Source organism: Medicago truncatula, chromosome 6, assembly GCF_003473485.1.
Source record: "Medicago truncatula cultivar Jemalong A17 chromosome 6, MtrunA17r5.0-ANR, whole genome shotgun sequence".
Classification (NCBI taxonomy): domain Eukaryota; kingdom Viridiplantae; phylum Streptophyta; class Magnoliopsida; order Fabales; family Fabaceae; genus Medicago; species Medicago truncatula.
The window spans coordinates 4,972,595-4,985,356 of NC_053047.1; the positions used below are offsets into that span (position 1 = coordinate 4,972,595).

Consider the following 12,762-nt stretch of genomic DNA (forward strand, 5'->3'; position numbering starts at 1 on the left):
TTGTTATTTTTTAATATGTCAATTTTTTGTTTGCACTTTATATTAATCTTGTGCATTTTGTTTAATAATAGATAATTAAATTTATATAGTTTAGATTCACATATATAAGTGTTGCATAGCTTCTACTTCTTTTACCTTTGCCTTTGTATAGGTTTCTTCATGGTTGTAACCAGGTATGAAAAAGGTGATGGGGCGGGAAGACTGGTGGGACGGGAATGATTCTCTTCCCGCCCCAACTCCTTGCAAAAACCCACACCCTGTCTCTTTTTCTCTTGCTGAGGGTTGAAAATTTGGGTCATCACCATTGCTAATATATAAAAACATATTTTTTATTATGATTAACACTTTAAACTAATAATATTAAGCGATAATAAAATAAAAATTATATTTTATATAGAGTCGAGTTTACAATTTATAATATCTAATATAATATTAAATAAACGTTTAATAAATTAAATTTTAATTTTTTTTATTTATTTATCGAAGCATGTTTAAGTGTGGAACAAATATTATCACTCTCATTTTCGTCTCTAACTTTGAATGTTAAAAGAAAAACTTGAACCTATATTCAATCAAAACGAATTTTTTCTTGAAAAATCAGGGTGGTCAGATTTCCTCATATGCTAGTTATGTTTCTCATATATGATTTAAATCATTTATTCACTTATACCAATATACAAAAACAATTAGTTTGATAACTTGTTTCATTTTCCATTATAAGAAACGTTTTAATTTGGCAACTACCTTTTTTTAGGGCTAATTTGGCAACTAGCTAGCAAGAAGAGTAGTATATGCAAAGAATTGTATTATAGTCAAGTCACTCTAACTAACTAACAAGTATGTAATAATCATGAATGAAGTCATTTTCAATGATCATGCGTATAGCATATTATAAACGATAAGATGTAGACACAAAATTTATTTGACCAATAAGGTTATATCTCACGTGGCCAACTATTTGCCATTGCTTTATACGGCGTGGTCGGTTCCATTTCTGCATCTTCTTTTTTCCTACATAGCTGCAGACTCAACCTTATAACTTGTTCACCAAAATTATTCTATAAAATCAAGCCAAACCAAAGTTTCAATTTATATCATATATAGTACTTCTAGTTCTACTACTAGCTTGCCATCAAAAGCAAGGTATGCATACACTTCCTTCTTCTTTCATATCATATATTAGCATGATACATATCAAAGAGTGTTTGGTAACTAGGTATTCATGAGTGTTTGTTTCATAGATGTATATGTATCTAGGGTTTTATACAAACCTTTTCAAGTATTATTAACTTGTCCTAAAATTTGTGCTAAATGATTACATAGATAATAATATCCTTGCTCCCATAATAGTTACTATGAATTTGCTGTCTTTTTTTTATTTTGCAGCAAACATTTTCACATAATTTGATAAGCTAGCTTCTGCTATAATTATAAGAATTTTTTATCATTTTCATTTCCAACTTTAGGGAATTAAGTTAATTTCTTGTATTCCCTTAGCAATTTTTTCTTCTAATTTTTCTTTTTAAGAAGGATTTGACTCTTTAAAAAAAGATTTGACGATCTAACGTGATATAAGAAGTTTACTTAGACAAAAACAGGTATTCAACACTCTCATACAAAATATTTAATTATATGTAATTTAAAACAAACATTAGTATTCTTATAAAATCCTTCAACTTATTTTTTGTAAGCCTATTATTTGTACATAAAATTTAATTATGATTTAGAATAGTATTCTTATCAATATATAGTGGAAAAACAATTATTTTCTAATATTTTTCTCAATCTCAATTTCATACTTTTCTGAAGCAGATACTAGGAGTGACAACAAGCAAAATTCAAAATTAGAGAGAATTTCAACCAAAACAACAACATTTTACCATGGAAGGAGACCAACAACAACAATGAGAGAAATAAGATGATTAACATTCCAAAAGAAGCCGAATTTCCATTAAAACAAGAAGTTCTTCCATCGAATGATTCAACTACATCATCGTCAACAACATCGCAATGGTTAAAACTAAAGGATCCGAGAATTGTGAGGGTGTCTAGAGCCTTCGGAACAAAAGATAGACATAGCAAAGTATACACAATAAAAGGACTAAGAGATAGAAGGGTAAGGCTTTCAATCCAAACAGCAATTCACCTCTATGATCTTCAAGATAGGTTAGGGCTAAACCAACCTAGCAAGGTTGTTGATTGGTTGCTAAATATAGCTAAGGATGAAATTGATGAGCTTCCACCACTTCAAATACCTCAAGGAAACTTCACCTTAGGTTATCCATCTTTTGCTAGTACTATTTTTAATGATGATGTTAGGCAAAACAACACTTCAATTTGGAAATCAAATTCTAAACAAGGTTTGGGAGATATTGTTACTAACAAAGAAAATTGGATGAATAGAAGTGAAGAGGATAAAGAAAAGAAAAAGGAGAATGATAATCGTGATTGTGCACAACATGTTTCGCCAGATAGTCTACTACCACATTTAGTACCTGACAATGTCTCAAATATAATTATCTCCCGTGGAGCAAATCAACCTTCTTTTTTGGGATCGTTGAACACTATGCCACTTGGTTATCAATTGGAGCCGTCGTCTAGTCATGTTCCTCAATTATCAAATTTTGGATTTGTTAACCAAATTAAAGATATAGATGGAAATAATGGAATGCATGTTGTACCCTTTCCATCATCATTGTGTTTGTCAACACAACAATATTTTCCTTCACATGTTGGAGCAGTGGAGATGGATCCAACACAAATCAATTACCACTATGATCAAATGTTGAGTTCAAGTTCTCAAAACGATTCTTTCAATCCAACTCAACAACTCATGAGGGTGACTCCTAAATTTTTTCATTCTCTCAACAACAGCGAAAGTTATTCTTCCCATAAAGACCAAGATTTTCCTTCCAAGTGATACACAAAATACCAAGATTTTAATGTTTTGGACTGTGACAAGTTAGTTAATTTCAGCATATTTTTTGTTATGATGTTTTAAATAGTTATTCCCTTTTTGTTAATTAATTCATATTTGGTTCCAAATGTGAAACTTAATTTTCCATTTAGTTTAATAATCTATGCCATGCAAAGGTTTAGCAACAATGAATTTTTCAAGTGCAAGAGCTCTCTATGAAGTGATAATAAATTGTTCTAGAAGTGAAAGCATGCTCAGAAAAATTAACTTACTTATTCTCTAAATTGAGAAAGCTATATATGAAGTTTTTTTAAGAGAAAGCTATGAAGTTAGAATTAAAATTATAATTTTTAATACGGGTTTGAATGAGACAAAATTCTATAATCTAGTGCCCTATGCTGTATGGCCTTTTTTTTGTTAAAATTTATTCTTCATTGTTTTTATTAAGAAATTATCGGTTTATTCAGCCGTATCGGATTACAAGTTAGCCGTATTTAACACGTATCAATCATTTTTTTTTAAATGAATAAATATTAATTGTCCGATACTTATCTGATACGCATATAGGAACGTATCGAGGCGTATCAATGTCGGATACGTATCGACACGATGCTTCTTCATTTTTAGAGTATTGAGGCTTCACATGGTACCATACGTTAAGCTAAGGAGTACTGCACAGAATTAGAGGTTATACTTTTTAGGGAAGAATATATTGGCATTTAAAGTGTAATATCGATTACATCAAGCCATGATCATTGCCAAGGACGAATTGATGAGAGCCTACTCATTGCCAATAACCTTGGTGATGTGAAGATAGTTGGCAATCAGGGACGGATCTAGACATTTCATATTAGTGTGGCAAAATTTCAAGTAAGCTTTACATGCCTCATCTTGGATGCAGGATGATAGCTTGAAATTGAAGGCCTAAAACCCTAAAAAAGCAATTGTAGAATGAATGAGAAAGTAAAGAATCAATTGACTATTTCACTAGATTTGAAGAAGGAGTGAAGATAGAAAATGATGTTGCTGACTGATGAGAGTGGAAGAAGAAGAGGTTTGTTTGTTTGTTGTGAGAAGAAAGACGATTGTGAATTGTGATTTGTGAGAAGAGAAGAAGAAATCGATTGTTTGTGAGAGTAGAGAAGAGGAGAAGAAACAACGCGTTTTGTTTTGTTTTGTTTGTGTTGTGTGTGTTTTCCAATTTCCACTTTCCTTCCCATGCCTTATGTTTATGCATATAAAAAAAAAAAACAAAAATTAGGTTAGAATCTGGTGTGGCAGCTGCCACACCATGTTTCACTCTACATCCGCCCTTGTTGGCAATATGACTGGATGCTTCGGTGAATTTAGAGAGTCTTTCCTTGAGATGCATGATACGAGCATGAGTCTTATCGGAAAACATTTTATTGAGAGTGTTTCAAACTTGTTGTGAGGTTTTCACACTGTCAAGGGCAATGATGATACTAATAGAAATGATAATAGCATGCAAGATTAGTTGATCTTGTCTTTTCTAGTAATTATTACTTTACCAGTTATTCATACCCACGAAAATCCAATCAACTTTGAAGATCTTCATGATCTTCTCTCTTATTTTGAGAAACTGTCATTATGTTGTCTTCTCTTTTGAGATAGTTCTCGAAATCAAAGAGAAGAACGTGAGAATCTTCAAAGATGATTAGATTTCGCGGGTGCGAATAGTAGTTGAGATCTTGCAATATTCTAATATGAGTCTGTTGAGATTATGAATAACTTGATCTACGCCATCCAAGTGCGAGTTGAAGAAAGCCAACTCATTACCAATAGCCTTGGTTATGCAAAAATAGTTGGAAATATGACTGGCTCCTTTGATGAATTTAGAGAGCCTTGTCATTCTTGTTGTGGAAGACATGGCAGTGTGAGAGAAAAATAAATAAAAGTTCTTGAGGATCTTATGTTGTTAAGCTATCAATGGATGACATAGAGGCAATTACAAATTTCATATTACACACAAGTTAATCAGAAGCCATCCTTGAATAATCAATAATTGTAGTAAACATAGCAAACATGCATGTCAATTGTAGTTACCAAATTTATCTACAAATGTCTCAGTATTTTATTAAGTGTTAGTGTGTTGTTTATTTTCATATAAATTTTAATCTAATGCAATTTACTTTCCTAATTAATCAAATTTCAGAACTTTAATTTTATGCACATCTAAATTCTTTCACTTTACATTTCAACATTTTATATTTCTGCAGTTTATTTTTAAAATTCATTGACATTTCTTATGCTTTTAGTTTTCAGTCAATTTAATTTTATATATTTAGTTTTTTCATTTTACATTTTTTGACATGTCTTTTCACCCAACACACTTCAAATTTCAAACTCAATAATTTGATAAATGTTTTTACATATAAATTTGTTGATGGTGCAAGAATTCAGTTAAGGTTCGACTAATATCGTCGATTATGATTCCCTTTCTTCAAACGATTAATGTGGAGGGAGGATCTATGTACTTCATTTGAGGGTAAATAAAAGAATCACTTTTAAAAAAATTTGCTTGTCTATCACAACTTTTTGAAAAAAAATTAGAATCTGCATAAAATATAAAACTGTAAAAAAAAAATATTAATTTCTTTTCAAAAAGTTATTTTTATTACAATAAACAAACACAACATTTCTGATTGTTTTAAAAAACTACATACATTTTTTACTCAATAATCTCTAAAGATTATTATTTAAAACTCTCCTAGATGAAAAGTTTTTTTCTTGCAAAAAAAAAAATTTAGGTGAATTGGATTTTCTTAATAACATTTACAGCGGTACATACAAATCTCTCATTTTATATCATCAGGAGTTGAACCTATGACTTTTTTTTTTTTTTTTTTTTTGTAGATTGACGAAATGACAAAATCATTATAAACTAACACACACAATTAAAGGTATCGGAGTTGGAACCCCGATCATGACGTCCGGCCTAATAATTTCAGCATTTTGACCGTTTAGCTAGGACTTGTGGAAGTTGAACCTATAACTTTAGGGATGAGTCAATTTGTTACAATTAAACGGAAAAGTTATTTATATAAATATTTTTATTTTTTTTGCAATAATGCCTAAGAAGAACAAAGTAGTCCATAGCATTTCCATGCCAACATATACACGATCACGTTTGGTGTCGTTTAAGCTCGCCTTAGCTCAATACCACGACGTCGTTTTGGAGTCACTACTTTCTCAGTATAAATACCGCAAACTTCTCGAGAGAAAATGAGAAGTTTCTTCTGAAGTTATTGACTTTCCCGCCAAAAAAAATCTCATATTTGAGGTGAAGCAAGAAATCAGGTCTGAAATTAGGTTATCACATTTGAATTTATAGATTACTAATGCATTGTATTATTTAGATTATTAATGGTTGTTTGCCCAATCTTTGTTTTGTTACTATTTTAAGATTAACATGATTCTTTTATCATAGAGTAATAATGTGTTGTTGGATTATATGATTGATATTAAGATTAAACTTGTTGTATTATTGGTTGGGTCAATGTTGGTTTTAGGTGTGAAATTGGGGTTTAAATCACACTTGAATCTGTAAATTACTATTGCATTGTATTCTTTAGGAATATATAATTCATTAACAGGTTACCTTCATGAGTAATAAGATGTTGTTGGACTATATGATTGATATACGAAACATGGATAGACACGGACACGACACTGACACTGACATGTCGCCATCCACTATAGTTTGTAAAAATGACATAATTCGATGTAATTAGATGGTATTATTGATGATTTAGTTCATATACATTGTTAGCGTAAACAAAATTATATTTTCAATCAATCAGGATCACCAGATCATTAAAAACGTTTAAATTGGATACTCAGTAGTCAACACTTCCACCCAGTCATGCTTTCATGATGTCGGTGGCCGTCTGATATTGATTGAATGCTCATATTTAATTTTTATTTTATAATTCCAAAAATACTGAGTTTGAATTTGTACCGTTCGATCTTGAGACCAATACGTGACTGCATGAATGTAGGGATTTTTTTTACTGCAGCAAATCCAGGTCTAAAAATGTTTGACTTTTGTTGTTAATTGGCTTCAAATTTGTGGTTTGGAAGAACAGAAAAATCGTGACACGATTTCATCAACGTGTCACGATTTCCAAGCAGTGAGCATGGTTTGCAGGGTGCTCAATCGTGTCACGATTTTGAGAAAACGTGACACGATTTTCAAACTTACTGGGTACATTTTTCAGGATAAGGTTGGTCGTACCTTGGGTCGTACGCACCAATCGTGTCACGATTTGAAAAAATGTGACACGATTTTGACAGCTGAAGACCGCTATATAAGTGTTCTTGTGCAGATTTTGAAGGAGAGGAAAAAGAAAGAGAAACTTGGATTACAAACGAGATAACTTTAGGGTTGAGTGTCTTTGTAGTGAGGATCTCTTGGGTTGGGAAACATTGTAAACACCTTGGGTAATGAGATTTCACCATTGGAAGGATCGAAAAGCTTCCTTTTCATTATTGAGAGTGTGGGTGACACAAAATGGGTAGAAATTAGGTCTTGTTCTTGTGTAAGCTTATAAGCTAATTTCTTGTAACACTTTCATCATAGTAGATTGGAGGGTTGCTCTCTCCCCTAGATTAGGTCATATTTGACCGAACTGGGTCAACAATCTTGGTGTGTTTGTTCCTTTCTTTCATTGCTTATCTTTGTGCTTTGATTATGCTTGTGGTGTTGCTCTACACTTAGATCTAGGTCTGTTTTTTTTTTTTGTTGTTGCTTGGAGACACTTTATCCATTGATTACCACTTCCTTTGCTCCACACATCTTTGTTATTCATTAGTGTGATTTTTACCGGAATTCACAACAACTTTAATCATGACTACTAATAAAGTCACACATATGATTGGTTCAAATTTACTGATAGTGTAAATCTCTTTGTACCGACAGTGAATCATAACTAAACTCATTGAATTATTGCTTGGTTGTTGCTTTTTGATATAGTGAATCAACAATTTAGTCTCTGAGAATTGAAATTGTTGTGTAAATCAATATGGTCCTTGAAATTAATAAAAATCCTAAACGATTTTGAAACTGAAAATAATCAAACATGGATATGTGTGATCAAGAAATTCCAATTTAAGTACTGAACATCAATTTAAGAGACTAAATGGGTGATTATTTGTTCCATACGTCAAGTTATTAGGACTATTTTGTTACGTTTAATGGAATTACAGTGTTCTCATGTATTGTTCAATGTTTGTGAACCTGACAATAGTCCCTTGAAGGTCATCCATGGAAGGAGATACTAGTAGTGTTGTTGATGAAAATAAAGTGAATTTTGGTGGTCTAACGGGCGACATTGATGAAGTAGAGTTGCAAGTAAGACGCATGAGTAATTTTGGGATGGGTATGGAAATCCAAATTTCAGATCTTGCTAGGCCAGAGGAGTTAGAGAAGAGACAACAGATATGTGCTTTAGTACTGCTGTGTTATATCGCGCATTCAGAGTCGGAGCATTTGAATTCTGAGAACGAGTGTAGGTCTGTTCAACTGATGGCACAGCTAGTAGAAACTGAAAAATGCCGAGACATCATTCGCATGAGCCCTCAAGCATTTCTGAAGCTTTGTGAGAAATTAAGGTCATCTGGTAGAATGAAGGATTCAACAGGGGTTACAGTTGAGGGGCAAGTTGCTGAATTCCTATATATTGTAGGGCAAGCTTCGAAAAACAGAACCGTGCCTTTCCTTTTTAATAAGTCGGGGGAGACATTTACTCGACGCTTTGACAATGTTTTACGAGGAATCATCTCATTAGAAAATGAGTTCCTTGTCCAACCTTCTGATGTAGATGTACATACACAAATACTTAACGATGACAAATTCTATCCTTATTTTAAGGTAATAATCTTTTTAATTTAGCTACTCACTGATTTTCAGTCATGATTGAATTTTCGTACTGACATATTAATGTATTTATCAAAAAGGATTGCATTGGAGCCATCGGTATAACTCATAGTCGAGTGAAAGTACCAGTGAAAGACGCCCCTCTATTTTGTGCAAGAAAAGGCTTCCCCACACAAATTATTTTCGCTGCTTGTAATTTTGATATGAAATTCACATATGTTTTAGCTGGGTGGGAAGGAACAGCATCTTACTCTAGAATCTTAGAAGACGCTTTAACTCGAAAAAATCATTTGAAAATTCCTAATGGTAAGTAGTAGACTAATTGGTGTGATATAGTTTTCGATTACAGATTAAGTAATATATTAAGTCCTAATGGATGCTTCGTGTTTGTAGGAAAATATTATCTCGGTCTTCAAGGACCTATGCCAATTGGGGTATTGTCTCCATATAGCAATGTATGCTGTCTGTTGAGGGAATTTTCAAATCATGAACCTCAAAACCGTGAAGAACTATTCAACCTTCGGCATTCTTTACTTCACTTCGTGATGGAGAAAACTTTTGGGGTCCTGAAAAAAAGATTTCCAATTATAGCTGGTGTTGCCAAACCATTTTTCTCATTTGAAACAATGAGGCGTATAATCATTGCTTGTTGTGTTTTGCATAACTTTCTTATGGAAGTTGACATTGACGAACAAATGATTGCTGAAGTAGATCAAGAGTTGCTACCTGATGAGGTACGAAGGTCCATTCCTTTGGAAAGATCGAAAAAATGAAGGGGGACTATGTAGAAAGACCAAGTTTAAGAAATGTGGAATGCTTTTGAAGGATAATGTGCTGAATTTATATGTTCCTAGGTAGTTATGACTTATGAGTTTTACATGTTTGGGTTTGGATTTGAGTTTGTAATGATAATCGACTTTTGTTCCTTTTGTTCGCTGTTAGTACCTATCCAATACGTTTTTTAATGATTGCTCACATTACTCAGGAACTTAAAATGTAATAATGTTGATATAGTGATTGTTCACTGTAAGACCAAATAGTGGATATATGAACTATCTTCAGTGAATCAATGATATGATTATGCTTGTGAACAAGTGACCAAAATTCAAGGTCACCTTTCTCCAGTAATGCTACCAAGTTGGTTTGGTTTTTGAACCATATATTGATAATTTTGTTCTTTTTCTGAGACCAAACCAAAAGATTGGATGTGTGAAATACGTTCACAGTGAATCAATAATATGATAATGATACCAAGTTAAAATGGATTAGTTTCTAACGACTCTGGTGTTTTACTTTTTCAACTATACATGGAATATAGAATGGACTAAGTTAAAATGTTATGGGATTTTTACGACTTTGGTTCATATTTTTAATAATTTTGAATAAAAATGATAAACAATGAAATCTTATTCTCAATGCTCTATCACAAGTCATGCAATCTTGTCTCAGTTCCATGAAATATTTCTTTTTTTTTTTCCTCCACTGTTAGGAGGTCAAATCACCATCACCTACTACTACTGTTTCTAATCTCCATCACCTACTATATATATTTTGATTTTGATTTCTCAAGTTAGATGTTTTATAAATATTGTTATTACTTTTTTTAATTATGATAAATTTAAATAAATATATGTGTATCCGTGTTAGAGTTCTATATTTTTTACATTCGTAGTGTCGCCGTGTCAGAGTTCGAGCTCATTGTAAGTAGTTATTGGTATATGTCAAGTTAGCGTGGCTGTTTTTTAACATGTATAAATTGAGTTATAGCTTTCTAATGTATTGATATGTTTGTATTTTTATATAAAATTGTAGAACATGGCAATAGAGTCCTTTTGAAGGTTGATTATGGAGGGAGTTAAACACTACAAGTGTTTTTGATGAATTTCATAAACTTTTATCGTAGTAATGTTATGGTGTTCAACTATACAAATGAGCATTAGATTAAATTATCAGTTGGTTATTGGTATATGGTCAATCAATTTGGTTCTTGAAATTAGATTTTCAATTTAGGGGAGTTGTTATTGATATGATTGTATTTTATATTCAGCATTTGAGAACATGACAATAATCCCTTGCAGGATTATCTATGGAGGGAGACACGGCTAGTGTTGGTGAGAATGAAGTCAATATTGACGGCGGCATTAGTGAAATGGAGTTACAAGTAAGACGAATGAGTAAGTTCGGGATGGGCATGGAAATCAGACTTTTCAGATCATGCTAGGCCAGAAGAATTAGTACTGTTAGGTTATATCGCGCATTCATCACATTTGATGCGAACGATGTCTAAGTATACCAGTAATGCAATCAGTGATGAGAATTCTGAGAATGAACATAGGTCTGTTCAATTAATGGCACAGTTAGTACAAACTGAAAAATGTCGGCGCATTATTCGCATGAGCCCTCAAGCATTTCTGAAGCTCTGTGAGAAGTTAAGATCATCTGTTGGAATGAAGGATTCTTCTACAAGGGTTACAGTTGAGGGGCTAGTTGCTGAATTTTTATACGTTGTAGGACAGGATGCAAAAAGTCGAACCACACCTTTCCTTTTTCATCAATCGGGTGAGAAATTTAATCGCCACTTTCACTATGTTTTACAAGCCATCATATCATTACACTGGGAGTTTCTTCTCCAACCTTCTGGTGCCGATGTACCCTCACAAATTCTTAACGACAACAAATTCTATCCTTATTTTAAGGTAACAACTCTTTAATTTAGCTGCTTACAAATTTTCAGTCCTGTAGTCTATGTTTGAGGTTTTATACTAACATATTACTGTATTTATCAAAAAGGACTGCATTGGAGTTATAGGTATAGCACATAGTAGAGTGAAGGTACCAGTTGAAGATGTTGGTCGATATTGCGGAGCACGACGCTACCCCACACAAATTATTTTTGCAACTTGTGATTTTGATATGAAATTCACATACGTTATAGTTGGGCCGGAAGGATCAGCATCTTACCCTAGAGTTTTAGATGGTGCTTTTACTCGGAAAGATCCGTTAAAAGTTCCTGAAGGTCAGTGACAGACTATTGGTCTGTAGTTGGCATTACCTTGTAGAATTGCATTGTCATGTATTAAGTTATAATGTGTGCTTTATTTTCGTAGGAAAGTATTTTCTCGCACGTGCAGGGTTGACGACAAAACCTGGGGTGCTGACACCATATAGAGGTGTCTGTTATTGCTTGAAGCAGTATTCAACTCAGGGACCTCAAAATTATCAAGAACTATTCAAATTTCGTCATGCTTTACTTCAAAATGTGATTGATGGAGCTTTTGGAGTTCTCAAGAAAAGATTTCCGATTACAACTGGTGACAATGAATCATATTTTTCAATTCGAACCATGACACGTATAATCAGTGCTTGTTGTATCTTGCACAACTTCCTTATGGGCATTGACATTGATGAACAAATAATTGCTGAAGTAGATCGTGAATTGCTACATGACAAAAGTCGATACATATCAAAGAAACGGAAACTTGAAGTGGACTCTGAAGAAAAACCGAGTTCAAGTAAGAAAATTGCTTTGGAAATGTGGAATGCTTATGAAGTATATGTATATCTCATGTTTCTGGCTGTTGGTTTTACATATTTTGTTTGTGTCAGCATTTTGAACACGGATTTCATGTGTATAAAGTGACAAAATTATTCAGGCCCAAACTGAACTTTGGTCCAGCACAACCCTAAAAAATTGGTAGATGCAGGGAGGGCCCTGAACAGAGCTGCCAGAGCATGGTGTGATGTTATATATATTAATATAGAAAACAGGACATGTCCTGAAGTTATGTCTGTTTTTCATCTTTGATTTGATAACTAATACTAATTCTTTTTATGCTTGGAGTATTAACTATTTCAAAGGAAATGGATTGCATGCAGTCAACATTTTTTACAGTTGTAATCTCGATCGGATGGTTATTATTTTCATTTGTACTGTAAATCGGGTTTTAGA

General features: G+C 32.9%; 3 protein-coding genes across 5 annotated transcripts; all 3 read left to right on the forward strand.

The window, feature by feature from the left end:
- Nucleotides 1-945: 945 nt before the first annotated feature.
- Nucleotides 946-3,148, forward strand: LOC25495356 (transcription factor TCP13). The gene is made up of 2 exons (XM_013595572.3): nt 946-1,143; nt 1,813-3,148. Exon 2 carries the CDS (start codon nt 1,919-1,921, stop codon nt 2,918-2,920), a length of 1,002 nt encoding a protein of 333 aa, XP_013451026.1. The 5' UTR covers nt 946-1,143; nt 1,813-1,918; the 3' UTR covers nt 2,921-3,148.
- Nucleotides 3,149-6,004: 2,856 nt separating this feature from the next.
- On the forward strand, nt 6,005-9,778 carry LOC112422624 (putative nuclease HARBI1). 3 transcript variants are annotated; one of them, XM_024785870.2, is made up of 4 exons: nt 6,005-6,235; nt 8,185-8,807; nt 8,894-9,119; nt 9,207-9,778. In XM_024785870.2, exons 2-4 carry the CDS (start codon nt 8,202-8,204, stop codon nt 9,584-9,586), a joined length of 1,212 nt encoding a protein of 403 aa, XP_024641638.1. In that variant the 5' UTR covers nt 6,005-6,235; nt 8,185-8,201; the 3' UTR covers nt 9,587-9,778. The 3 variants fall into 3 exon arrangements, with proteins under 3 accessions (XP_024641638.1, XP_024641640.1, XP_039691011.1); XM_024785872.2 differs by having other exon boundaries at nt 8,195-8,807; XM_039835077.1 differs by having other exon boundaries at nt 6,005-6,218.
- A 1,314-nt stretch (nt 9,779-11,092) lies between these two features.
- Nucleotides 11,093-12,453, forward strand: LOC112422683 (uncharacterized). The gene is made up of 3 exons (XM_024786034.1): nt 11,093-11,509; nt 11,604-11,829; nt 11,921-12,453. The coding sequence occupies exons 1-3, from the start codon at nt 11,093-11,095 to the stop codon at nt 12,451-12,453; spliced, it is 1,176 nt and encodes a 391-aa protein (XP_024641802.1).
- Nucleotides 12,454-12,762: the final 309 nt, after the last annotated feature.